At 46.7% G+C, this 24,981-nt stretch overlaps 1 protein-coding gene across 2 annotated transcripts in view; it reads right to left on the bottom strand.

Moving 5' to 3' along the window:
* Positions 1 to 24,620, bottom strand: part of xrcc6 (X-ray repair complementing defective repair in Chinese hamster cells 6) — a 30,153-nt gene extending 5,533 nt beyond the window's left edge. For both annotated transcript variants that reach the window (XM_067974616.1, XM_067974617.1), the window contains exons 1-10: positions 24,541 to 24,620; positions 17,210 to 17,307; positions 15,042 to 15,151; positions 12,405 to 12,543; positions 10,997 to 11,251; positions 10,136 to 10,319; positions 9,270 to 9,456; positions 7,123 to 7,291; positions 5,105 to 5,266; positions 3,334 to 3,463 (exon numbers count right to left, since the gene is read on the bottom strand). In XM_067974616.1, coding sequence (XP_067830717.1) covers positions 3,334 to 3,463; positions 5,105 to 5,266; positions 7,123 to 7,291; positions 9,270 to 9,456; positions 10,136 to 10,319; positions 10,997 to 11,251; positions 12,405 to 12,543; positions 15,042 to 15,151; positions 17,210 to 17,279 — 1,406 coding nt within the window. In that variant the 5' untranslated portion in view covers positions 17,280 to 17,307; positions 24,541 to 24,620. The remainder of the gene's footprint in view (positions 1 to 3,333; positions 3,464 to 5,104; positions 5,267 to 7,122; positions 7,292 to 9,269; positions 9,457 to 10,135; positions 10,320 to 10,996; positions 11,252 to 12,404; positions 12,544 to 15,041; positions 15,152 to 17,209; positions 17,308 to 24,540) is intronic.
* Between the last annotated feature and the right edge of the window lie 361 nt (positions 24,621 to 24,981).

Raw genomic sequence — 24,981 nt, 5'->3', positions numbered from 1 at the left:
AACACCACCTGCACGTTCCCCTCCAAGTCACGCACCATCCCGACATGGAAATATATCGCCGTTCCTTCATTGTCGCTGGGTCAAAATCCTGGAACTCCCTTCCTAACAGCACTGTGGGAGAACCTTCACCACACGGACTGCAGCGGTTCAAGAAGGCGGCTCACCACCATCTTCTCGAGGGCAATTAGGGATGGGCAATAAATGCCGGCCTCGCCAGCGACGCCCACATCCCATGAACGAATAAATAAAAAAAAATAAGGCTGGTGGTAATACTGAGTCATCCTAATGATGCTGGAGTAGTGTGGAGGGAACATAGTAACCCAGGAACAGGAGGAGGCCGTTCAGCCCCTTGAGCCTGTCCCACCGTTCATTTAGATCATGGCTGATCTGTATCTTAACTCCATCTACCTGCCTTGGTTCCGTAACCTTTAATAACCTTGCCTAACAAAAAATTATCATTTTAAAAAAATTTTCAATTGACCCCTCAACGTCAACAGCTTTTTGGGGGAGAGTTTTCCAGATTTCCACTACCCTTTGTGTGAAGATGGAGTTAAGATACAGATCAGCCATGATCTAAATGAACGGTGGGACAGGCTCGAGGGGCTGAACGGCCTCCTCCTGTTCCTGGGTTACTATGTTCCCTCCACACTACTCCAGCATCATTAGGATGACTCAGTATTACCACCAGCCTTATATGTGACACCAAGGCGGGGGCGGGGGGGGCTTTACTGTTGTCCGACAACTTCTCATGTCACGCTCTTAATCAAAACACCCCAAACTGCTCCCACTCCGCGACAGACCTGTAAGAAACATGGCAGTCATTTTGTACACAGAGAGATCCCACAGGGACAACGGGATCTGTTTTGGTGGTGGTTGAGGGCCACATGTTGGAAAGCTCCTGGCTTTTCTTTGAATGGTACCATGGCGTCAGCCTTGGCTCAGTGGGTAGCACTCTCGCCTCTGAGTCAGAAGGTCGTGGGTTCCAGTCCTCCTCCAGAAGACAAAATCCAGGCTGACAATTCAGTGAAGTACTGAGGGAGTGCTGCACTGTCAGATGTTAAACCAAGGCCCTCGCAGGTGGATGTAAAAGATCCCACGGCAGTATTTGAAGAAGAGCAGTGGAGTTTTACCCGGTATCCTGGACAATTATTTGTCCCTCAACCAACACCTAATAACAGATTATCTGGTTGTTTATCTCATTGCTATTTATGGGACCTCGTTGTGCACAAATTGGCTGCCACGTTCCCTACGTTACATCAATGCCTTCAGCTGCCTAGGCCCTAAGCTCTGGAATTCCCACCCTAAACCTACCTCTTTGACCAAGCTTTTGGTCACCTGTCCTATTACGTGGCTCGGTGTCAAATTTTGTCTGATAATCGCTCTTGTGAAGCGCCTTGGGTCATTTTACGTTAAAGTCGCGATATAAGAATCATAGAAAGGTTACAGCACTGGAGGAGGCCATTCGGCCCATCGAGTCCGCACCGGCTCAATGCAAGAGCAATCCAGCTAGTCCCACTCCCCCGCCCTATTCCCGTAGTTCTGCAAATTTCTCCTTTCAAGTACTTATCCAGTTCCCTTTTGAAGGCCATGATTGAATCTGCCTCCACCACCCCCTTGGGCAGTGCATTCCAGATCCTAACCACTCGCTGTGTAAAAAAGTTTTCCCTCATGTTACCTTTGGTTCCTTTGCCAATCACCTTAAATCTATGTCCTCAGGTTCTTGACTCTTCCGCCAATGGGAACAGTTTCTCTCTATCTACTCCGTCTAGACCCTTCATGATTTTGAATAACTCTATCAAATCTCCTCACAACCGTCTCTGTTCCAAGGAGAACAAACCCAGCTTCTCCAGTCTATTTATGTAACTAAGGTCCCTCATCCCTGGAATCATTCTAGTAAATCTGTTCTGCACCCTCTCTAAGGCCTTCACATCTTTCCTGAAGTGCGGTGCCCGGAACTGGACACAATGCTCCAGTTGTGGCCGAACCAGTGTTTTATAAAGGTTCATCAAGACTTCCATACTTTTGTACTCTATGCCTCTATTTATAAAGCCCAGGATCTCTTATGCTTTCTTAACCGCTTTCTCAACCTGCCCTGCTACCTTCAACGACTTGTGTACATATACCCCAGATCTCTCTGTTCCTGTACCCCTTTTAGAGATGTGCCCTCTAGTTTATATTGCCTCTCATCGTTCTTCCTACCGAAATGTATCACTTCACATTTTTCTGCGTTAAATTTCATCTGCCATGTGTCCGCCCATGCCACCAGCCTGTCTATATCCTCTTGAAGTCTATCACTATCCTCCTCACTGTTCACTACGCTTCCAAGTTTTGTGTCATCTGCAAATTTGGAAATTGTGACCTGTACATCCACGTCCAAGTCATTAATATATATTAAGAAAATCAGTGGTCCCAGCACCGACCCCTGGGGAACACCACTGTACACCCCCTCTCCAGTCCAAAAAAACCATTCACCACTACTCTCTGTTTCCTGTCCCTTAGCGAATTCTCTATCCATGTTGCTACTGCCCCCTTTATTCCATGGGCCACAATCTTGATGATAAACCTACCGTGCGACATTTCACCAAACGCCTTTTGAAAGTCCACATACACCACATCAACTGCGTTGCCCTCATCTACCCACTCTGTTACCTCATCAAAAAACTCTATCAGGTTAGTTAAACATGATTTGCCTTTAACAAATCTGTGCTGGCTTTCCCTAAGCAAATCTCCCTCGGCCAAGTGACTGTTAATTCTGTCCCGGATTATCGTTTCTAAAAGTTTCCCCAACTAATGCAAGTTATTGTTGCTACATTTATTTCCTGTAACTCATTCCCTGCCACATTTTGTTGGTGGCGCCCCTGTTATAAAACAGACCCCTGTTGTGAACAATCCCACAAGCGATCTGCTGGTAATTACTCAAAAATGTTCAACCCTTGGGCATCACTAGGTGACCAGGTACTTGTGTGTCAGCTCACACCGCAACTAATAGAGAATGAGGCCTGTTTTATGGGTGTGGCCCTGGTGCTGAGCATAAGAGAGACGGCCCTCAGGGTGTTCAAATTTGTGACCTACAGCAAAATTCTAAACAACTGCGCTAGGAGCAAATTTAGTTTGATAACGCTCCTGTGAGGTGCCTTTGGACGTTTTACTACGTTAAAGGTAGTTTATAAATGCAAGTTGTTTTTGTTCTGCGCGGGCTTTGCAGTTTCAAGCCCTCCGGTTCCTGGTGGAAGACGCCCATATTGCAAAACCGTCCTGAATACAACAACAGCCTTTAAGGGAGTAGAAAATATTTTCTAAACCTCCCCCACTGCCATGAAGCCTCGGACTTACCTGTATATGAACCTGAGTTTCTGCACCACTGACTTCATCTTCTCGATCTGATCCTGGTTGGCCACGGCCCTCCCTGTACAATTGACCTTCCTGATATCATCAGCGTACGGCAAGTAAATCAAGTGGAATCCTGCCGGGGAGGACAGCGTAAAAGGTTTTATTACGTAACAAGAATTGGCGACCATTTTACACCTACATGCTGCTCGAGCTATGAGTTGCGTTTGATGAAGTTTCTCACGCCCCAGAATGAACATCGGCAGTTCCACAGAAATAAGGGTCAAAGCTGCCATCTGACTGCACACCAGTAACAGTAACATCTCCCATCCTCTCCCAAACCACAGACTTGTATGGGGAGCGGTTTACAGGTCTATGGGGTGTCGGGAGCCCTCTCCTACCTGAACGTCCTTCGGATGAGACATTAAACCGAGGCCCCATCTGCCCTCTCAGGTGGATGTAAAAGATCCCACGGCCACTATTCGAAGAAAAGCAGGAGGAGATCTCCCCGGTGTCTGCGATTCAGTCGGTAGCACTCTCATCTCTGAGTCAGAAGGTTGTAGGTTCAAGTCCCACTCCAGAGCCTTGAGCACATAATCTAGGCTGACACTTCAGGGCAGTACTGAGGGAGTGCTGCACTGTCAGAGTGCTGACTTTCAGGGGAGATGTTAAACCGAGGCTCCGTTGTCCCTCTCCAGTGGACGTAAAAGATCCCCCGACACTATTCAAAGAAGAGCAGGGGAGTTCTCCCCATGTCCTGGCCAATATTTATCCCCCAACCAACATCACTAAAAACAGTTTATCTGGTCATTTATCACATTTCTGTTTGTGGGAGCTTGCTGTGAGCAAATTGGCTGCCGCGTTTCCTACATAACAACAGTGACTACACTTCAAAAGAAGAAGTACTTAATTGGCTGTAATGGACTTTGGGTCGTCCCTGAGGTCGTGAAAGGCGCTGTGTGAATGCAATTCTTTCTTTTTATTCTGCTACCTGAAGTCAGTGAGTGTCAACAGACCGTGTGAAGGTGCAGGGCATCACAGCTGAGGCCCAATCCTGCCCTCATTTGAAGTGCACGCTCCGCGGTTTAGCACCCAAACAATGGAGGAGAAACACGAGAGAAGATCCACAGCAAAAATCATCGGGACTGCCAACATAATGCAGGGCCACGGCGATGGTAGATCGTTTAGAATCATGGAATGATATCCAAGTAGTCCCACTCTCCCTGTTCTTTCCCATGACCATGCAAATTTTTCCCCTTCAAGTATTTAACCAATTGTCTTTTGAAAGTTATTATTGAATCTCCTTCCACCACCCTTTCAGGCATCCAAGGTACCACCCATTGTAATTCAGAGCCATAGAAACCAGAGGGGCCCAGGTCTGTTTGGTGGTAACCCTCATCTCAGCCCATACAGAGGTTGTGGTGCTACAATTGGTTTTATTGCCTCTGGAATACAGAGGAGAACAGAATCAGCCAGGTTCCAGCTCCTGACCGTTATCCAGTGATTCCTGTGTGGGGTCAGGATTGGGAACCGCTGCGATGCTCCTCGTAGTCGAATAGCCAACCAACAGTCACCATCCAGGCTCACGTATGAAGAACTTGGAGGAGGTGAAAGAGGTTCTGCCGTCACCGGTGAAACCATAACTCAGCAAAAGTAGGAGAGGAGAGGGGAGGGGAATTGGTGGGTGGGGGAGGGGGGGGGGGGGGAAGAAAAATTAAAATCAAATGTACTCAGCCAGTTCAGTGAGCAGTTTGCAGACGGAGGCAGTGTCACTGACCTGGAGGGATGGTCTGCACATTCTGGTCGTCCAGCTGCTCCTCTTGTGGGAGCAACGCCACGAATCGCGGTGGGGTGTTCCTCCGGGGAGTGTAACGGCAAACTGCGTAAACCTTCCTCTCCAGACACTTGGTGAGCAGCGCGCTGAATAAAGTGGTGCTTCCTGTTGGGAATGTGAGCACAAACAAAGCCACGATTAACAAACAGCTGGGAGCATCGAAACGGGGGTGGGCGGTCGAAAGGCCAGCTGTAGTCCAGGAGGATAAGCAGAGGGGCAGAGCTCTGTGGGCTATTTCAATAATGAAGGGTGAAGATAAGGTAAACCCAGAATATTACTTCATATTTAAACAGGGGAATTGGGCCCAAGGACCTAACATCTTTACTCAAAGGGTGAGAAAGGTTTGGGATTATTTGGCAGCCAGGGCAGTGGAGGGTAAAACATTAGGGCCATTCAAAATGTAGCTGCACGCTGTCATGGGAGCGACTGGACGAGAGGGAGGGGCTACACTGAGCCCAATGCCACCTTCTCCTCTTTATTCTAATTGTGACCCTCAGGTAGTGCTAAATAATCAGTGACACTGGCTCCCTGGGGTAGGGGCGTTCTGGAACTTCCTTCCTAACAGCACTGTGGGAGAACCGTCACCACACGGACTGCAGCAGTTCAAGAAGGCGGCTCACCACCACCTTCTCAAGGGCAATTAGGGATGGGCAATAAATGCCGGCCTCGCCAGCGACGCCCACATCCCATGAACGAATTTAAAAAAACTGGCTCACTGGGGTAGGGGCATTCTGTACAATGTACAGTGACACTGGCTCCCCAGGGTAGGGGCATTCTGTACAATGTACAGTGACACTGGCTCCCCAGGGTAGGGGCATTCTGTACAATGTACAGTGACACTGGCTCCCCGGGGTAGGGGCATTCTGTACAATGTACAGTGACACTGGCTCCCCGGGGTAGGGGCATTCTGTACAATGTACAGTGACGCTGGCTCCCCGGGGTAGGGGCATTCTGTACAATGTACAGTGACACTGGCTCCCCAGGGTAGGGGCATTCTATACAATGTACAGTGACACTGGCTCCCCAGGGTAGGGGCATTCTATACAATGTACAGTGACACTGGCTCCCTGGGGTAGGGGCATTCTATACAATGTACAGTGACACTGGCTCCCCGGGGTAGGGGCATTCTGTACAATGTACAGTGACACTGGCTCCCTGGGGTAGGGGCATTCTATACAATGTACAGTGACACTGGCTCCCTGGGATAGGGGCATTCTGTACAATGTACAGTGACACTGGCTCCCTGGGATAGGGGCATTCTGTACAATGTACAGTGACACTGGCTCCCTGGGATAGGGGCATTCTGTACAATGTACAGTGACACTGGCTCCCTGGGGTAGGGGCATTCTGTACAATGTACAGTGACACTGGCTCCCTGGGGTAGGGGCATTCTGTACAATGTACAGTGACACTGGCTCCCTGGGATAGGGGCATTCTGTACAATGTACAGTGACACTGGCTCCCTGGGGTAGGGGCATTCTGTACAATGTACAGTGACACTGGCTCCCTGGGGTAGGGGCATTCTGTACAATGTACAGTGACACTGGCTCCCTGGGGTAGGGGCATTCTATACAATATACAGTGACACTGGCTCCCTGGGGTAGGGGCATTCTATACAATATACAGTGACACTGGCTCCCTGGGGTAGGGGCATTCTGTACAATGTACAGTGTGACACTGGCTCCCTGGTGTTGCTCCATTCTAAATATATACAATGCCACTAACTCCCCAGGGTAGGAATCTTGCACACAACATGCTGAGCCAATAGCTGCTAAGAAAATAATATCTTTAGCTCTTTATGTTGCCAGTGCAGGCATTCCCTTCATTTCCCTGGGTGTATTTGTAATTTGGACGATCAGCTAACTCAGGACAGACGGAATCAAACCTTAAACCCTCTGGTCTGTAAAGGACACTTTTGGGCAGTTAGGCCAATGGGAGCTGTACCTGCAGTTGAGGGTTACCTGATATGACGGACTCCTCTGGGTAGATGAACTGTGAGGACCTGATGTAGTGGTGTTTCTTTAACAGAAACAACGGCTTGAAACCAATGAGGACCAGGCCCGGGTGATCAAACCTCTTCAATTCTTCTGTTTCATCTTTCTCCAGAACAATCTGCCTGTGTCCGTACACCTGATTATCAAAGCACAAGGACATGCTTCAGTCCCCATGAATTTACACTAAAGGTGGCTCGCTCCCACCTTGAAGTCAACTGAAAACCAGAGCTGGCTCCTTTATGAATTAAATCACGCTGTGTGATGTTAGTGATGAACGCGTTGATGCGTTGATATGAAATTCCTTCATTTTATATGAGTTAGCGCCTTTGTTAAATAGCACGGAGAGTCACAAACACACTCAGTACTGATAACGGAGAGCAACTCATTAGACTGGACATATTTCCCAACGCCAAATCAGGGTAGATAAAGGGGAACCAGTGGAAATCGTATATTTGGATTTTCAAAAGGCATTCGATAAGGGGCCACATAAAAGTTGTTACACAAGATAGGGGCTCATGGGGTTGGGGGGGGTAATATATTAGCATGGATAGAAGATTGGTTAACGGACAGAAAACAGAGAGTAGGGATAAACGGGTCATTTTCAGGTTGGCAGGCTGCAACTAGTGGGATACCGCAAGGATCGGTGCTTGGGCCTCAGCTATTTACAATCTGTATTAATGACTTAGATGAAGGGACTGAGTATAATGTGTCCAAGTTTGCTGACGATACAAAGCTAGGTAGGAAAGTAAGCTGTGAGGAGGACACAAAACGTCTGCAAAGGGATATAAACAGGTTAAGTGAGTGGGCAAGAAGGTGGCAGATGGAGTATAATGTGGGGAAATGTGAGGTTATTCACTTTGGTAGGAAGAATAGAAAAACAGAATATTTTTTAAATGGTGAGAAACTATTAAATGTTGGGGTTCAGAGAGACTTGGGTGTCCTTGTACAAGAAACACAAAAAGTTAGAATGCAGGTACAGCAGGCAATTAGGAAAGTAAATGGCACGTTGGCCTTTATTGCAAGGGGGTTGGAGTACAATAGTAAGTAAGTCTTGCTACAATTGTACAGGGCTTTAGTGAGACCACACCTGGAGCACTATGTACAGTTTTGGTCCCCTTATCTAAGGATATACTTGCCTTAGAGGGGGGTACAACGAAGGTTCACTAGATTGATTCCTGGGATGAGAGGGTTGTCCTATGAGGCAAGGTTGAGTAGAATGGGCCTATATTCCCTGGTGTTTAGAAGAATGAGAGGTGATCTCATTGAAATATATAAGATTCTGAGGGGGCTCGACAGCGTAGATGCTGAGAGGTTGTTTCCCATGGCTGGAGAGTCTAGAACTAGGGGGCATAGTCTCAGGATAAGAGGTCGGCCATTTAAGACTGAGATGACGAGGGATTTCTTCACTCAGAGGGTTGTGAATCTTTGGAATTCTCTACCCCAGAGGGCTGTGGATGCTGAGTCATTGAATATATTCAAGGCTGAGATAGACAGATTTCTGGACTCTAGGGGAATCAACAGGGTATGGGGATTGAGCAGGAAAGTGGAGTTGAGGTCGAAGATCAGCCATGATCTTATCGAATGGCGGAGCAGGCTCGAGGGGTCATGTGGCCTACTCTTGCTATTTCTTATGTTCTTAGTTCAGGTAATCCACTAACACAGGTGCTTTTGTAACCACAACAGATAGGTAGATGAATCGAATTTTGCCTGTTAACACTCCTGTGAAGCGCCTTGGGACATTTTACCACATTAAAGGCGCTGTATAAATGCAAGTTGTTCGATCAAATAAAGATCTGAGTGAAAGATGGAAACAAGAAACAGCGACAAGAGAAAGAACTTCCCCACTGGCTGTGCAGATAAGGTCACCTACAAAATGTGCGAGACACTGTACAGAGGTTAGAGCATGTGGACCCATATCCCAGCAACATACATCAGTTTAAGGAGAGAGGAGAATAAAAAGGTTCCCTCATAAAGGTCTTCAATTTAAAAAAAAGAGAACCAAGAAAGTTAAAGGGAGGGAATCAGTTTGTAAAAGGAAGAGGTAAAGGGAATCAAATGTAAGAGGGAGTTGATGTTTTAACTCAGCACTCACGGTAAGGTTCAGTATCCGTTACCTGGGCCTTTTTGGTGTCACTGGGCAGGAGCAGGCTGCCTGTCTCCCCGTTAAACCAGCGGGTTTTGCTTTTCACTGGCTCGTTGGTTTCTCGGTACAGGCGGACTGCGCTGGGTCTTGTGGCGCTCCGGATGAGATTGTAAACTCCGACGGAAACCTCCAGGCCTTCTCCCAGCTTCAGGTTCAGCCTGGGCCAAACAGGACATCAAAAGCAATCATCACCACAGCAGAGAAAGGTTAGCGGGGACAAAACAGGACACATCAGAAGTACACACGCGCTGCCACACGTTAATTGGTTGAAGAAGATGCCATCTTAGGGACGAGAGGTTAAACTGAGACCCCGACCGCTTGTTCAGTTGGATGTAAAAGTACCCGTGGCACCATATGGAGAGCAGGGAAGCTCTCCTGGCATCCTGGCCAACACCACCAAGAACAAAACAACTGGTCAGTCATCTCACTGTGGGATCTCGTGTGGAAAATAGCTGCCGCATTTGCCAACATAAGAGTCACAGCCCTTCAAAGCAATTCAATGCATATGAAGCACTTTGTGGTATTTCTGAGACGTGATGAGGATCTAAATAAATACAAGCCTTTCTTTTCTACTTTAAATGGGACCCGTTCCCTTGCTGGACAGAAGCTGTGATAACACTGCCTCCCAATAGCCGCCTTTTTCCCCAGACAGCCAGGAAACAGCACTGAACCTCAGCTCCAACTACTCCGCACCGTTGAGCAGATTGTGAATATGAGCCCAGAAGCAAATCTGCCAAGGCCTACGGGTAACGGGAAGTGGGTCACAAGTGACAGTAATGGAAACGCCACAGCCCTTTAGGACCCAGGAGACACCGTGTTATCCTTGTGGTTGCTGACCTGGCGAGGGCCCTTTTCTTGTGGTCCTTGGCCCGGACTTTCCGAAGCAAATCATCCAGCCTGGCCGACTCCTCGACCTGTACGGCCGTGTCTTCATCCTCTGCCACGCTGACAATGTCACGGTAGAAGAGGGAGATATCAAACCCACCAGGTTTCCTCAGGTGCATTAGGTCCAGGATGATACCTACACACAGACACAGGCAATGACACCCCATTCACAACAGAGCAGCAAAAAGAAACACTTATTATTACTACATAGATATATCTTTAATCAAAAACAATTGATAATTTTCTCTCCTTCTCTTCAGCTCTTGACTGGGCAGAGATCGCATCATATAGAAGGTAAGTGTCTTTATGGATAACACTTGGTCCCTGTGATCTCCTGGACTGGTTTCAATCGCCTGAGGGGGTCGGAGTGGAATTGCCCAGAGTATTTTATCCCTTATTGGCCCTGGGTTTTTTCTCTGGTTACATGGCTGTGTAGGGGGTGGTGGGAGGAAGTGTTTATTAGTGATGCTCCAACCATCATGGTGTGGGGCAGGCTTGCTGGACCAGCTGATCTTTTCCTGCCCGTCAGTTCGTAGGTCACCAACCCATGCTGGGGAGTCATTTCATGGATACCCCTGAAGGACCATTCTTCACGTGTGAGTCAAGACAGTCGAAGAAGTGAAGGGAATCTTAGATGAAGCTCCAACACACGGTACTACTACACTGTCGAGATTTATAGACTACAGAACGTGAAGCACAATTATCGATCTGGTGACAGAGAAACAGTACTGCACAGACATCAATACCACATTCCTTTCACCCAGTCGCTGACAAACGTGCAACGACGTTTTCCACCAACAGTAGCCCACTTACCGGTCTCTCGGAGGTCACTGGCCTTTGTCCTGGCCGTTCGCGCTTTGGAGCTGTCTTTGGCGTGGGGGTCGTCGTCGTTGCTGAACAGCATGATGCGCTTGTGGCTCATTTTGAGCCTGACGTCACTGAAGAGATTGGAGCAGGTCCAGAGTGCCTCACCCAGTGAGCCGTCGGTGCTGTGGCCTAGGTTCTCCTTGAAGGTCTTGTACCCTTTCTCCCCCTGAAACTGGTCCAGTTCCAGCACTCGCTTAGCCCCTGCGTCCAGAGAGATGGGTTCAGTTTAGAATATCAATATATAATATAATATGCACACTAGTAAAGGCCCACGATCACTGAATACAAGTTCTTTCTTACAAATCCAAAATGGTGACAGAGTTGGGAGAGAGACTTCAGAAACTTGCTCCACAGCACCACCTCCTGGCCAATGCTTGCAACTAAATTGTTACAGGCAACTGTTTACATATAGGATTTCCATTCTAAATGTTTACATAGGCTGTTAAATGTTGACATGAAAGCATGACCAAAAATTGTGCTAACAGCAAGTTGGAAAGTAAATGTATTTATACTCAAGATTTTTAATATACACAGATATACGGACAATGTTATTATATTGTATAATTTGATCATTGTTATTGTATAACACAGATCAAGTGTTGTCTCCCAAACATTAACTGCACTGAGACTCAATAAATTTGCATAATATTACAAATCATTACTTTTTTTTTTACTGCAGATGCCATTATGTATCAATTACATAACACAATCCCATTTGAGGAAATACAAACATGAAGAAAGACTTGAAAATTTCTGTCCTTTTTCATTATAACAACCAGATTGTGATAGAAGTGTTTAAAACGATGAAAGGATGGGTCAGGGTAGACAGACGCAGACTGTTCCCGGTAGCTGACGGGTCTAGAACGAGGGGCTCATAGAAACAAGATTAAATGTAAGAGATTTAGGCCAGAGGGCAGGAGAAACTTCTTCACACGGAGAGGCTGTGAGGCTGTGGAATTCACTTCCAGGATTAGTGGCTGAGGCAGGAACTATGTCAACATTCAAGACTGGATTGGATAGGTGGAGCAAGTAAATGGGGTTGGAGAGGTATGGGAACAGGGTGGGTAAATGTGAGCAGTACAAAAAAAAAGAATGGAACACTTGCGTTTATATAGCGCCTTTCATGATCTCAGGACGTCCCAAAATGCTTTACAGCCAATGAAGTACTTTTGATGTGTCTCCCCGATGTCCTGGCCAATATTTATCCCTCAACCAACATCACTAAAACAAATTATCTGGCTGCGTTTCCTGCATTACAATTTGCGCACAGCAAGCTCCCAAGTGTGAGTGCTGGAGGGAGATGTTTCACACTGGGTTTAAACTGAAGTGCACTGGGTCTGGTAGATGAACTTGCCTGGGGTGTCCAAGTCATGGAGGACGTAAACATGTTTGAAGTCAACGGAGTTCTTGTGCTTTTCAGTTCCAAAGAACACGACGGCCAAAAGGTCACGGTGACTGCTGATGATCTTACTGGTGTAAACACTGCGAACACACTGTGAGCAAATAGGGTCAAGTCAGTTATCAGCGGCAGAACTGGTCACGACACTGCCAACCAACCAACTCAGCACTCCTAGTGGACTGAGGGACGCCTGGGATGTGCAGTCTAAAACGAATCACGCCCGGTGTCCGTGGCATCTCTCAGGCCAAACTGTCCCAACATGGCACAAGATTAACTAAATTCTTTTGAGTGCAGTTTGTACTTTTGGATCACAGGAGCAGGAGGAGGCCATTCAGCCCCTCGAGCCTGTTCTGCCATTCAATTAGATCGTGGCTGATCTGTACCTTAACTCCATCCACCCGCCTTGGTTCCGTAACCCTTAATACCCTTGCCTAATAAAAATCTATCAACCTGTTTTGAAATTTTCAATTGACCCCCAGCCTCAACAGCTTTTAGGAGGAAGAGAGTTCCAGATTTCCACTCCCCTTTGTGTGAAGAAGTGCTTCCTGACATCACCCCACAAGACCTAGCTCCAATTTTAAGGTTATGCCCCCTTGTTCGAGACTCCCCCACCAGGGTGAAATAATACATCCCGACACTGTTATATAATACACTAGCAGATCTCCCGTGACATTGCTCATCCTAAGACAGAGGACATGCTATATTGTAAGGACAGGGAGCACTGTACCGTGTAACACACAAGGTATTATTCTGCTACTAAGGTGGAGCCGTTTCTTTTTAAGGCCACAAGCCCTAATTGCTGTCAAGTGGTCCTCAGGCCAACTAGAGGGTAACTAATTGTCTCTCTTGAGATTAGCAGCTGGTTTATAAATCCCAGCTCTTCTCCAAGGTCATCACAAAATGATTTGCTTTCTTACTCTTCATTTTAAGAGTGTTTCGCATCTGTAAATCTGTGTGACGGATGTGAGCTAGGCACAAGGCACACGTCTCAAAATATCCATCTAACTATCTGTCTATCTATAATCCCTCTTCCCCCTCCATCTCTCCCTTTCTTCCCCCCTCCCTCTTATATATATGAAAAAATGAACTGACTGTTATAACACATCTGTGTACTGAGTGTTATATGTACTTCCAGTGTCAGTGCATAATATATCTATGCACTGATGGTGTGAGCTGTCAGTGTTAATGTGTAATATATTTATGCACTGAGGGTATTATATTCTGGCGATCAACTGCTGAGTGGCTCTGGATAAACTTGCAGTGACTGTATTCGTTAATGCTTCAGTGGGAATGTCATCATACATCCACTGGATTACAGAAAGTGAAAGGAATCTCAGTCCGACCGGCTCCTGTTTCAGGAACTGATCTGACCAGTTTAGTTGACACAAAGCTATTTAAGATAAATAGCTTCAACAAAAAGTACTCGTGGAAACTGAGAGACCCATAAATGCCACAGCTCTGCCCATCCATTACATCCATGTGACTCGAAGAGCAATCTGTGGAAGTACTCGTGGAAACTGAGAGACCCATAAATGCCACAGCTCTGCCCATCCATTACATCCATGTGACTCGAAGAGCAATCTGTGGAAGTGCAGTAATGGATTTAAGAAGCTATCAGTCCTGTAGACAATCCCGGCCAGTCATCTCGGCGCTGCTGTTATTGTTAATGTTCTGTGCGCATCACTGTGAGGGAGTGAAACACTTTCCGTTTCAGAGATGTGGTGTCAATCTTGAACATTTCCCTGGTCACATACTGCACAGACCAATGCAGTAGCAGCTCCCTCCATCCTACCCCAATAATATGCCCCCTCGGAAAAGCGCCAGTGTGACATTTTAGCACCCCTGCACACCTGCCTCTCGAGTGATTCCATGCTGTGGACCAAGAGTCAATAGGAAATGGATTGAGACGGTCTAAACTCATTCAACACAAGATCCTTATTGCTATGAGAGAGACTTTCATCTCATCACTTGGACTCAAGCTCTCTTGGGTTACATCCCACACTTGACATTTAATGAGAACACGTTAAACCTTTACCTTTCTCCATAGCTCAGTGATCTGAAGAGAAAGCGAGCAAGAGCCTTTTTCACTTGTTCTCAGGATGTAGGCAATGCAGCCAAGAGTGCATTATTTGCCCACCCATTGGCTTGCTGGGTCACTTCAGAGGGCATTAAAAATCCACCATGACTAGAGTCCCACAAAGGCCAGGTTTCCTTCCCTGAACACCAGTGTGTTTTTACAACAGACTGGCAGCTTTCCTGGTTATTTTTCTGGTGCTCGCCCACAAAGTACATCCTCACCGCTGATTGAGGGCGCATTGGTGCTAACGCGATTTTCTCGTGATATGCGTCGGGACGGTTTAACAGGGAAACGTCACGGCCACCAAGTAGCGAGTGATGCCCGAGCCTAGAGAGTGAGTGTTTTGAGTGTGGAGTGCACCAGATTTATTGAATTTAGTTTCATAAGCTTACCATGATGGGGTCTAAACTCATAACCTCTGGGTTACTGGTCAAGTAACATAACCACTACACTGCCGTAGCTGTACAGTGGCTACTATAGTGGGCACACCACACTATCACTGATATTCCTCTTACCTGAATAGTCATGTCAAATGCTGAAAGGTCTTCACTATTCACTTCAAACATGGCTTCCGAGGCATCAATGAGGAAGATTAAGCTGTCCCTTCCTGCGTTCTTACTATCCGCTGAAACGAGAATGCACATGACACAATCTTAGATGATGGACCAGAAGGGGGAAGGTGGTAAACTTCACTGAGTCCAACCTGCAACACACTCCTAGCCATTATATAGCTTCTTCATGTTACAGGGGATTGTATGCAGTTTGCAATAACAAGATGCCCCTGTGAGATTAAGATGGATCGAATACACGTCCCCTTTGTTAACAGTCTATAACTGTGGTCTAACGGCCTTCTAACTGTTAGTACACTTATCCACAGCAACCTCACTCAGAGAGGCCACAGAATGGCAGGTGTGGGGAATGGAGGTGTCACACTGGTGCAGTTGGGTGTGTTCTTCTGAAGTTGTTGCTAAGATACACAAGAGGAATATTTCTGCTGTGCCATTTGTGGTGAAACTGTAAATGTGTGAATAAAACCTGAATTTGCTATTTCACTAGAAACAGCAAAGAAAGAAAGACTTACGTTTTATAATGTCTCAGGACGTCCAAAAGCGCTAATGAAGTACTTTTGAAGTGTAGTCACTGTTGTAACGTAGGAAACACGAGCCAATTTGTGCACAGTAAGGTCCCACAAACAGCAATGTAATAACGGCCAGATAATCTGTTTTAGTGATGTTAGTTGAGGGATAAATATTGGCCAGGACACCAGGAGAACTACCCTGCACTTGTTCAAAAAGTGCCATGGGATCTTTTACGTCCACCTGAGAGGGCAGATTGGTTTCACATCTCAACCAAAAGATGGCGCCTCCGACAGTGCAGCACTCCCTCAGCACTGGAGTGTCAGGTTGGATTATGTGCATAAGTTTCCGGAGAGGAACTCGAACCCACAATCTCCTGTCTCAGAGGCGAGAATGCGACCCACTGAGCCTTGACTGACAGGTAAAGGAAATCCTTCCGCATTGTTAGCAAGAGCGGGGAAACTTTGCTCTGCATTTAACAGTGCCGTAGTTCATGTGGGGGTCCTCACTACACACCCTAAAGGGTAGGAATCAAAAGTCCTTGCCCGCACTGATTGAGGACTCAGAAAATCTACCGTTAAAATGTAAAGGAGGATTTCTTCAGGTGTGATCTCCCTTCTTAAAGACTATTAAGAATAAATTTTATGGAGTAGTCAATAAATCTGAACAGCCTCAAATCGATCGGATCCCTGGAGCACAGGGGTGAGGTAAGGCCCCTCTGTAGTTCAGTGGCATGTCAGGTTCCAGTCTTTGTATTTAGCCAGGGGGAGTACCCCAGTACTGATATACTGCCACCCCCAGGATACCCTCTACTCCTCTTAATTCAAAGTTAGTTCATTTTGAATCACCTGTTTATTTAAGTTGAAGCCGTGCAACACAAAAAAGCTAATCGCTGTTTTATTAAAATTGCCCCACTGGACGATTTGAGATTTTTTCGAACATAAAATGACTGAGTTCACTCTCGCCTCTGAGTTGGAAGGTTGTGGGTTCAAGTCCCACTCCAGAGGCTTGGGCACAAAATCCAGGCCGACACTCCCAGTGCAGTACTGAGGGAGTGCTGCACTGTCGGAGGTGCCGTCTTTCGGATGAGACGTTAAACCGAGGGCCCGTCTGCCCTGTCGGTGGGAACAAAGGGAGAAAGCAAAATACAGGTCAATGTGCTCTCTTCAGACACAACCCAGGTTCTGAAGGGGAAAAAGGCCATGGACATAATATATAAACGGCACACACTGCTTAAGGAGGAATCTCAGTGAGAACATGGAGCTGTTACAAGAGAGCCACACTCCCCTGTTCTGGCTGACTATGTCCTGAGTCCCAAATGGCAGATCCGTTAACGATAGGGAGAGAAAGCAGGTTAAAAAAAAATAACTGCTACTAATCTAGATTACCACATTTGGAGCTGTGTAACACTAGGGTGGGTGAATCATTGGTGGGTACAGGTCTGGCACTCACGGAAGCAGCAATTTCAGGTGATGATTAAGATTATCGAAAAGTGTAGAGCGCATTGGACATAAAGATTTTTTTTTCACGTTTGGGTGATTTTATTTCCACTGAGGAGCTCCTTTAAGAGCACAGTGTGAAGACATGAGACTGGCGGGTGGCTGTACCTTCATTCTCCTCGGCCTCCTCCTGATCTTCCTCGTCTTCATTCTGATAGTGTGAATGCCAATCCGCCATATCTGATGTGGACGGAGTGCTGGTCGCCCTGTCAGGGAGGTAGAAATATGATAGAATATTAACCGAAGGAGCCAGTCCTGGGCCATGGGATTAGCCCAGTGATGAGACGGAGACCAGGGGTGTTGGTGAGGAGCGGGTGGTAGAATGATCTCCCAGCAAAATAACTGAGTCACCTTGGGTCCAACTGATTTTTGAAAACTTATTCCTATTTGTTCCCCTTCATTTAAGCTGCATGGCCATTCAACTCCCTCCCTATAACAAGGGAGGTGGGCTGCCCCCAGAGACCAACTCCGGTGCTGCTCTGTGTCCACCTCCAGTGCTGCTCTGTGTCCACCTCCAGTGCTGCTCTGTGTCCACCTCCAGTGCTGCTCTGTGTCCACCTCCAGTGCTGCTCTGTGTCCACCTCCAGTGCTGCTCCCAGGGGTTCTGAGGGGGTCGAGGGAGGCGGTGGTGAGGTAGAGCTGGGTGTTGTCAGCGTACATGTGGAATCTGACATTGTGTTTTCGGATAATGTAGATGAGTCACATCAAACAATGAACAAAAACATGAATAATTATTAAGAATGTAAAGATTCATGCGCCTTTAATCTTATTATTGATCTCCCCGTGGCCTCTACATGGTCACCCCACACTTATGTACCATCAGCGGGTAGAGGCCCTTCCAGGCCTCGCTCAATGACGTTCAGAAACTGAATGCTGGGGCGCGAAGGGAGATTCTCCCTATCCCTCCCAGCTTTCCTTCCCTCCTCTGGGGAAGGCCTCCCCCACCTCCCGGTTTTCCTGGCCCTGCCTCCCCACAACCTCGGTGCTGAGATTGGGAACTCAGCTTGTGGGAAATCGCAGGCTGCCTGTTTCTGAGTTTCGAAAAAGGAGGAACGGATGGGATTAAAAAAAGTGAACGTCCCAAAGATTCCTACGTCAATTGGAAAGTGAGCAGCGACGCCAGATTAACTGTTTACGGCTGTGAGGAGCTGAGCCGTGCAGACCAGCAAGGTGCTGGAATTGATGAGTAAGTGGAATGAGAGGAGGCGGTGGTGATAAGGCCATTGCAATTGGACTCTAAACCCCTGAGCAACCCGGTCTCAGCGGCCCTGGGTTCCTGCTGGGTGAGTGGGCAAGGGTGGCAGGTGAGGGCAGGATGAGGCTGGGCTGCGACAGGTCCTTCCATCCTTTCAAATGGTGATGGATCTGCTGTGTCTTTCCCGCCCGTTCTCTTTTTATTTCGAGCTTCCGTTTTAATCGCTCCACCATCGGCAGCTGTGCCTTCAGCTGCCTAGGCCCTAAGCTCTGGAAGTCCCTCCCTAAACTTCTCCGCCTCTCTCTCCTCCTTTAAGACGCTCATGAAAACCTACCTCTTTGACCAAGCTTTTGGTCACCTGTCCTAATATCTCCTTATGTGACTCGGTGTCAAATTTTGTTTGATAATCGCTCCTGTGAAGCGCTTTGGGAGGTTTAACTACATTAAAGGCGCTATATAAATGCAATTTAGCACAATACCCATCTTTTAAGGTGTTGCTAACACAGGGAGGTCTTGCAGTGCACTGGACCAGCCACAAGGGATTTAATAATGGACGCCATGCCACAAAAATAAAGAAACCAGTACATGTACTGGAGAGAGTACACTGAACAGCTAGCAACAAGACTGATGTAAAGCGTAAAGGGGAGGAACTGGGAGGAAAGATTAGAAAAGCTTAATCTGTACAACGCAGAAAGCAAGCAGATAAGGAGGGGACCTCATTAATCATAGAATCTTACAGCACAGATGGAGGCTACTCAGTCCATCGTGCCTGTGCCGGCTCTCTGAAAGAGCTATCCAATTTATCCCACTCCCCTGCTCTTTCCCCATAGCCCTGCAAACTTTTCCTTTTCAAGTATTTATCCGATTCCTTTTTGAAAGTTACTATTGAATCTGCTTCTACCACCCTTTCAGGCAGCGCATTCCAGATCATGACAACTCACTATGTAAAAAAATTCTCCTCATCTCCCCCATGATTCTTTTTCCAATTATCTTAAATCTGTGCCCTCTCGTTATCGACCCTCCTGCCAGTGGAAACTGTTCCTCCTTATTTACTCTATCAAAACCTCTCATCATTTTGAACACAAGGTACACAAAACAGGAAATGGTCCAGTAGGAAGACAGAATATAAAAGACTAGCTGATCTCCTGTGATTTTGCACAAAGGGGAGTGGAAATCTGGAACTCTCTTCCCCCAAAAAGCTGTTGAGGCTGGGGGTGAATTGAATGGCGGAACAGGCTCGAGGGACTGAATAGCCTACTCATGTTCCTACGTTCCTAGGTCCAAGTGCAGTCCTCAGGTGAAGCAGAGTCAGAAGGCAAGGGAGAATTATTCCACAGTGCACAAACATTGTCCAGTCCTCATTTTAAAGCTTGATTGGCACCCCATCCACCACCCTAAACATTCACTCCCTTCACCACCGGCGCACCATGGCTGCAGTGTGTACCATCCACAGGATGCACTGCAGCAACTCGCCAAGGCTTCTTCGACAGCACCTCCCAAACCCGCGACCTCTACCACCTAGAAGGACAAGAGCAGCAGGCACTTGGGAACAACACCACCTGCACGTTCCCCTCCAAGTCACACACCATCCCGACTTGGAAATATATCGCCGTTCCTTCATTGTCGCTGGGTCAAAATCCTGGAACTCCCTTCCTAACAGCACTGTGGGAGAACCTTCACTACACGGACTGCAGCGGTTCAAGAAGGCGGCTCACCACCACCTTCTCAAGGGCAATTAGGGATGGGCAATAAATGCCGGCTTGCCAGCGACGCCCACATCCCATGAACGAATAAAAAAAACCTCATTCTGTCCTTGTTTTATATACAATTTAATATTGGCCTGGAATTTCCTGAAATGGCGTAACCTGCAAGTTACACCAAAATTTACCCTGATCTTCCCAGCAGTGAGTTACTCCGAAATTTCCTGTGGATCTCATTAGTCTATGCCTAAAAACCAATGTAAAAAACAACAGAAATCATCATAAACAATTAGGCCCAAGGAAAGCGCATATTCTTTCTTTAAGTCCCTCTTTATGCCAGGAAATTAAAGTCTGGAGCCATCATTGATGCACATCAGGCACAACATGTTTAAGAAAATGCTACTGTGGAAGTTTTTCAACTTTTAATGCAAATCATTCTGATGCCATAAAGATACATTCAAAGATATAGAAAATACATTGTCGGTCTCAGAAAGGAGAAACGTTTTTACATCGCCATAAAACACAAGGGTGTGACTTTGGTTCTTGTTGTGCCTAAAATTTTAGGAGTAAATTTACAGCCCGTTCAGAACGGGCGTAAATTCAGGAAATTTGCACGGGGGCAGAGCTATGTTAGTAAGTGGCAGAGTTCACAAAATCGGCGTAAAAGATCAGGGAAATCCGGGTTTAGTGTAAAAACGGGCAGAAGTCACTTTCCTCAATTTCTGCGCGGAAAACTGGTATAATGTCATACTTGCACTGTTGTTTACGCACAAGTTTTCCTGAAATTCTAGGCCAGCGTGATTCATAGTTAAATAGCAAAACTGGCAAGAGGGTATAATTGTATGTTTACATTGGCATTAGAGATGCAAAGATGGAATTTATAATGGGAAAAGTTGACACAAAAGTGTTACAAGAAAGATGACAACAGAAAGTAACGTTTTGTGACAGGAAGTGTGTGCAACATAAGATTTTTTCTTATCCGGTTGCTTGCCATTTTAATTCCCTGTCCCACTCCCACTCTGACCTCTCTGTTCTCGGCCTCTTACACTGTTCCAAGGAAGCTCAACAGAAGCTCGAGGAACAGCTTCATCTTTTGTTTAGGCACTTTACAACCTACCATACTCAACACTGATTTCAATAACTTCAGATCATAACTACTGCTGCCATTGTTTTGTAATCAATTTTACAACACCAAGTTATAGTCCAACAATTTTATTTGAAAATCACAAGCTTTCGGAGGCTTCCTCCTTCCTCAGGTGAATGTCAAGAAATCCTCGAACCCTTCGCATTTATAAATCACAGAACAATACCTGGTGATTACAGATAATCTTTCCAACTGCCCGCTGCCAAGGCAATCAAAGTGTTCAGACAGAGAGGTGTTACCTACAGGACCACCGAATATACAAACGACCAAAAAAAATTTTAAAAATAAAAAAAAAACCAGAGAGAGGCAGAAACATAGAAACATCCGGAAGGAAGAGAAAGACAGCAAATGAGCTTCTACAAATACATAAAGGGCAAAAGAGTAACTAGGGAGAGAGTAGGGCCTCTTAAGGATCAACAAGGTCATCTATGTGCGGAACCACAAGAGATGGGTGAGATCCTGAATGAATATTTCACATCGGTATTTACGGTTGAGAAAGGCATGGATGTTAGGGAACTTGGGGAAATAAATAGTGATGTCTTGAGGAGTGTACATATTACAGAGAGGGAGGTGCTGGAAGTCTTAACGCGCATCAAGGTAGATAAATCTCCGGGACCTGATGAAATGTATCCCGGGACGTTATGGGAGGTTAGGGAGGAAATTGCGGGTCCCCTAGCAGAGATATTTGAATCATCCACCGCTACAGGTGAGGTGCCTGAAGATTGGAGGGTAGCAAATGTTGTGCCTTTGTTTAAGAAGGGCGGCAGGGAAAAGCCTAGGAACTACAGACCAGTGAGCCTGACATCTGTAGTGGGTAAGTTGTTAGAGGGTATTCTGAGGGACAGGATCTACAGGCATTTGGAGAGGCAGGGACTAATTAGGAACAGTCAGCATGGTTTTGTGAGAGGAAAATGATTGATTGAGTTTTTTGAAGGGGTAACCAAGAAGATAGACAAGGGCTGTGCAGTAGACGTGGTCTACATGGACTTCAGCAAAGCCTTTGACAAGGTACCGCATGGTAGGTTGTTACATAAGGTTAAATCTCATGGGATCCAAGGTGAGGTAGCCAATTGGATACAAAATTGGCTTGACGACAGAAGACAGAGGGTGGTTGTAGAGGGTTGTTTTTCAAACTGGATGCCTGTGTCCAGCGGTGTGCCTCAGGGATCGGTGCTGGGTCCGCTGTTATTTGTTATTTATATTAATGATTTGGATGAGAATTTAGGAGGAAGGTTAGCAAGTTTGCAGATGACACCAAGATTGGTGGCATTGTGGACAGTGAAGAAGGTTATCTAGGATTGCAACGGGATCTTGATAAATTGGGCCAGTGGGCCGATGAATGGCAGATGGAGTTTAATTTAGATAAATGTGAGGTGATGCATTTTGGTAGATCGAATCGGGCCAGGACCTACTCCGTTAATGGTAGGGCGTTGGGGAGAGTTATAGAACAAAGAGATCTAGGAGTACAGGTTCATAGCTCCTTGAAAGTGGAGTCACAGGTGGATAGGGTGGTGAAGAAGGCATTCGGCATGCTTGGTTTCATTGGTCAGAACATTGAATGCAGGAGTTGGGATGTCTTGTTGAAGTTGTACAGGGCATTGGTGAGGCCACACTTGGAGTACTGTGTACAGTTCTGGTCACCCTATTATAGAAAGGATATTATTAAACTAGAAAGAGTGCAGAAAAGATTTACTAGGATGCTACCGGGACTTGATGGTTTGACTTATAGGGAGAGGTTAGACAGACTGGGACTTTTTTCCCTGGAGAGTAGGAGGTTAAGGGGTGATCTTATAGAAGTCTATAAAATAATGAGGGGCATAGATAAGGTAGATAGTCAAAATCTTTTCCCAAAGGTAGGGGTGTCTATAACGAGGGGGCATAGATTTAAGGTGAGAGGGGAGAGATACAAAAGGGTCCAGAGGGGCAATTTTTTCACTCAAAGGGTGGTGAGTGTCTGGAACGAGCTGCCAGAGGCAGTAGTAGAGGCGGGTACAATTTTGTCTTTTAAAAGCATTTGGACAGTTACATGGGTAAGATGGGTATAGAGGGATATGGGCCAAGTGCAGGAAATTGGGACTAGCTTAGTGGTATAAACTGGGCGACATGGACATGTTGGGCCGAAGGGCCTGTTTCCATGTTGTAACTTCTATGATTCTATATTAAAAACAGATAACTTTTTTTTGCTGGTGGGGTTACGTGTAGCGTGACATGAACCCAAGATCCCGGTTGAGGCCGTTCTCATGGGTGCGGAACTTGGCTATCAATTTTTGCTCGACGATTTTGTGTTGTCGACACTTTGATTGCCTTGGCAACGGGCAGTTGGAAAGATTATCTGTAATCTGATTATCTGTGATTTATAAATGCGAAGGGTTCGAGGATTTCTTGACATTCACCTGAGGAAGGAGGAAGCCTCCGAAAGCTTGTGATTTTCAAATAAAATTGTTGGACTATAACCTGGTGTTGTAAAATTGTTTACAATTGTCAACCCCAGTCCATCACCGGCATCTCCACATCATGGCCATTGTTTTGGACAGCGGGTGCTGGTAATGGTTCTGTTGTTGCCGTTTACAGCTCCTCCAGACCCATCTTTTGTTTCTTAACTGATCCCATTACCACCCTCCTTGCTTTGTACCATCATCCCTTTTGTCATTTAATCACTTTTGCCCTCGACCCTATCACAGACCTTCCCTTTTGTTCTACCCCCCCCCACCCCTCCTTTCCCTGGCTCTGTACTTGCTTAAAAACTTTAACATCGTCCAGTTCTGACGAAAGGTCTTCGACCTGAAACGTTAACTCTGTTTCTTTCTCCGCAGATGCTGCCTCACTTGCTGAGCTTCTCCAGCATTTTCTGTTTTTATTTCAGATTTCCAGCATTTTGCTTTTGATAAGATTTTTTGATTGTATTGCACAAATTAGGAACAGCCTCTTTGCTGAAGGAAAGTTAGAAATGTTTGTAAACTGGGTAGTAGAGTCCAAAATATTGGAAGGTTTCCTAATGCAGCCAGATATTATAATGGCAGAGACTTCCCAGGGCCTTTTTAGTGCTGTCACTTTAAGGATCTTCACTGAGGATGACTTACCAGTCAATCAAAGTTTGATTGACAGCTCCCCTACCAATCAGAAACTCAATAAAGGACCGGCAAGGAGCGAAGCAGCCTATCAGAAGCGAGGAAGGCGGGATACAGAGTGATTGACACCTGAGCTGACCAATCACAGGCAAGGGGGAAAACCCGCCAGGCTCGATCTGGCCAATCAAATGAGCGGGAGGCGTGACAAACTCCAGCAACTCGCCAGTTGACGAATAAAGTAATTCTCCCGCTTTTACGCTAAAGTTTCCCACCGTAAATCAATCACCATTCCCTGCGATAAGAAAAACAACAATGTTTAGCCTCACACGTACTTATTCCGAGTCTGTAGCGGGAACTCCAACCGCCGCCCGCGCCTCCACCTTCACCTCCGGTCTCGGAGAGCGAGAGACTAATATCGCGAGAGCGGAGGTTGCGCAGGCGCACTCCGAGATCTGGGCTCGAGCACAGAGCTTCCCCCGGGGGTGGGGGAGATGATGGAGCGCGCGGGGCGGGGCCTATTCCCCGGGGAGGGGGGTCTTATTACCCGGGGAGGGGGTCTTATTACCCGGGGAGGGGGTCTTATTACCCGGGGAGGGGGTCTTATTACCCGGGGAGAGGCCCTATTACCCGGGGAGGGGGACATTATTACCCGGGGAGGGGGTCTTATTACCCGGGGAGGGGGACATTATTACCCGGGGAGGGGGTCTTATTACCCGGGGAGGGGGACATTATTACCCGGGGAGGGGGTCTTATTACCCGGGGAGGGGGACATT

Source organism: Heptranchias perlo, chromosome 40, assembly GCF_035084215.1.
Source record: "Heptranchias perlo isolate sHepPer1 chromosome 40, sHepPer1.hap1, whole genome shotgun sequence".
Taxonomy (NCBI): domain Eukaryota; kingdom Metazoa; phylum Chordata; class Chondrichthyes; order Hexanchiformes; family Hexanchidae; genus Heptranchias; species Heptranchias perlo.
This window is presented reverse-complemented; position numbering and strand designations above follow the sequence as displayed.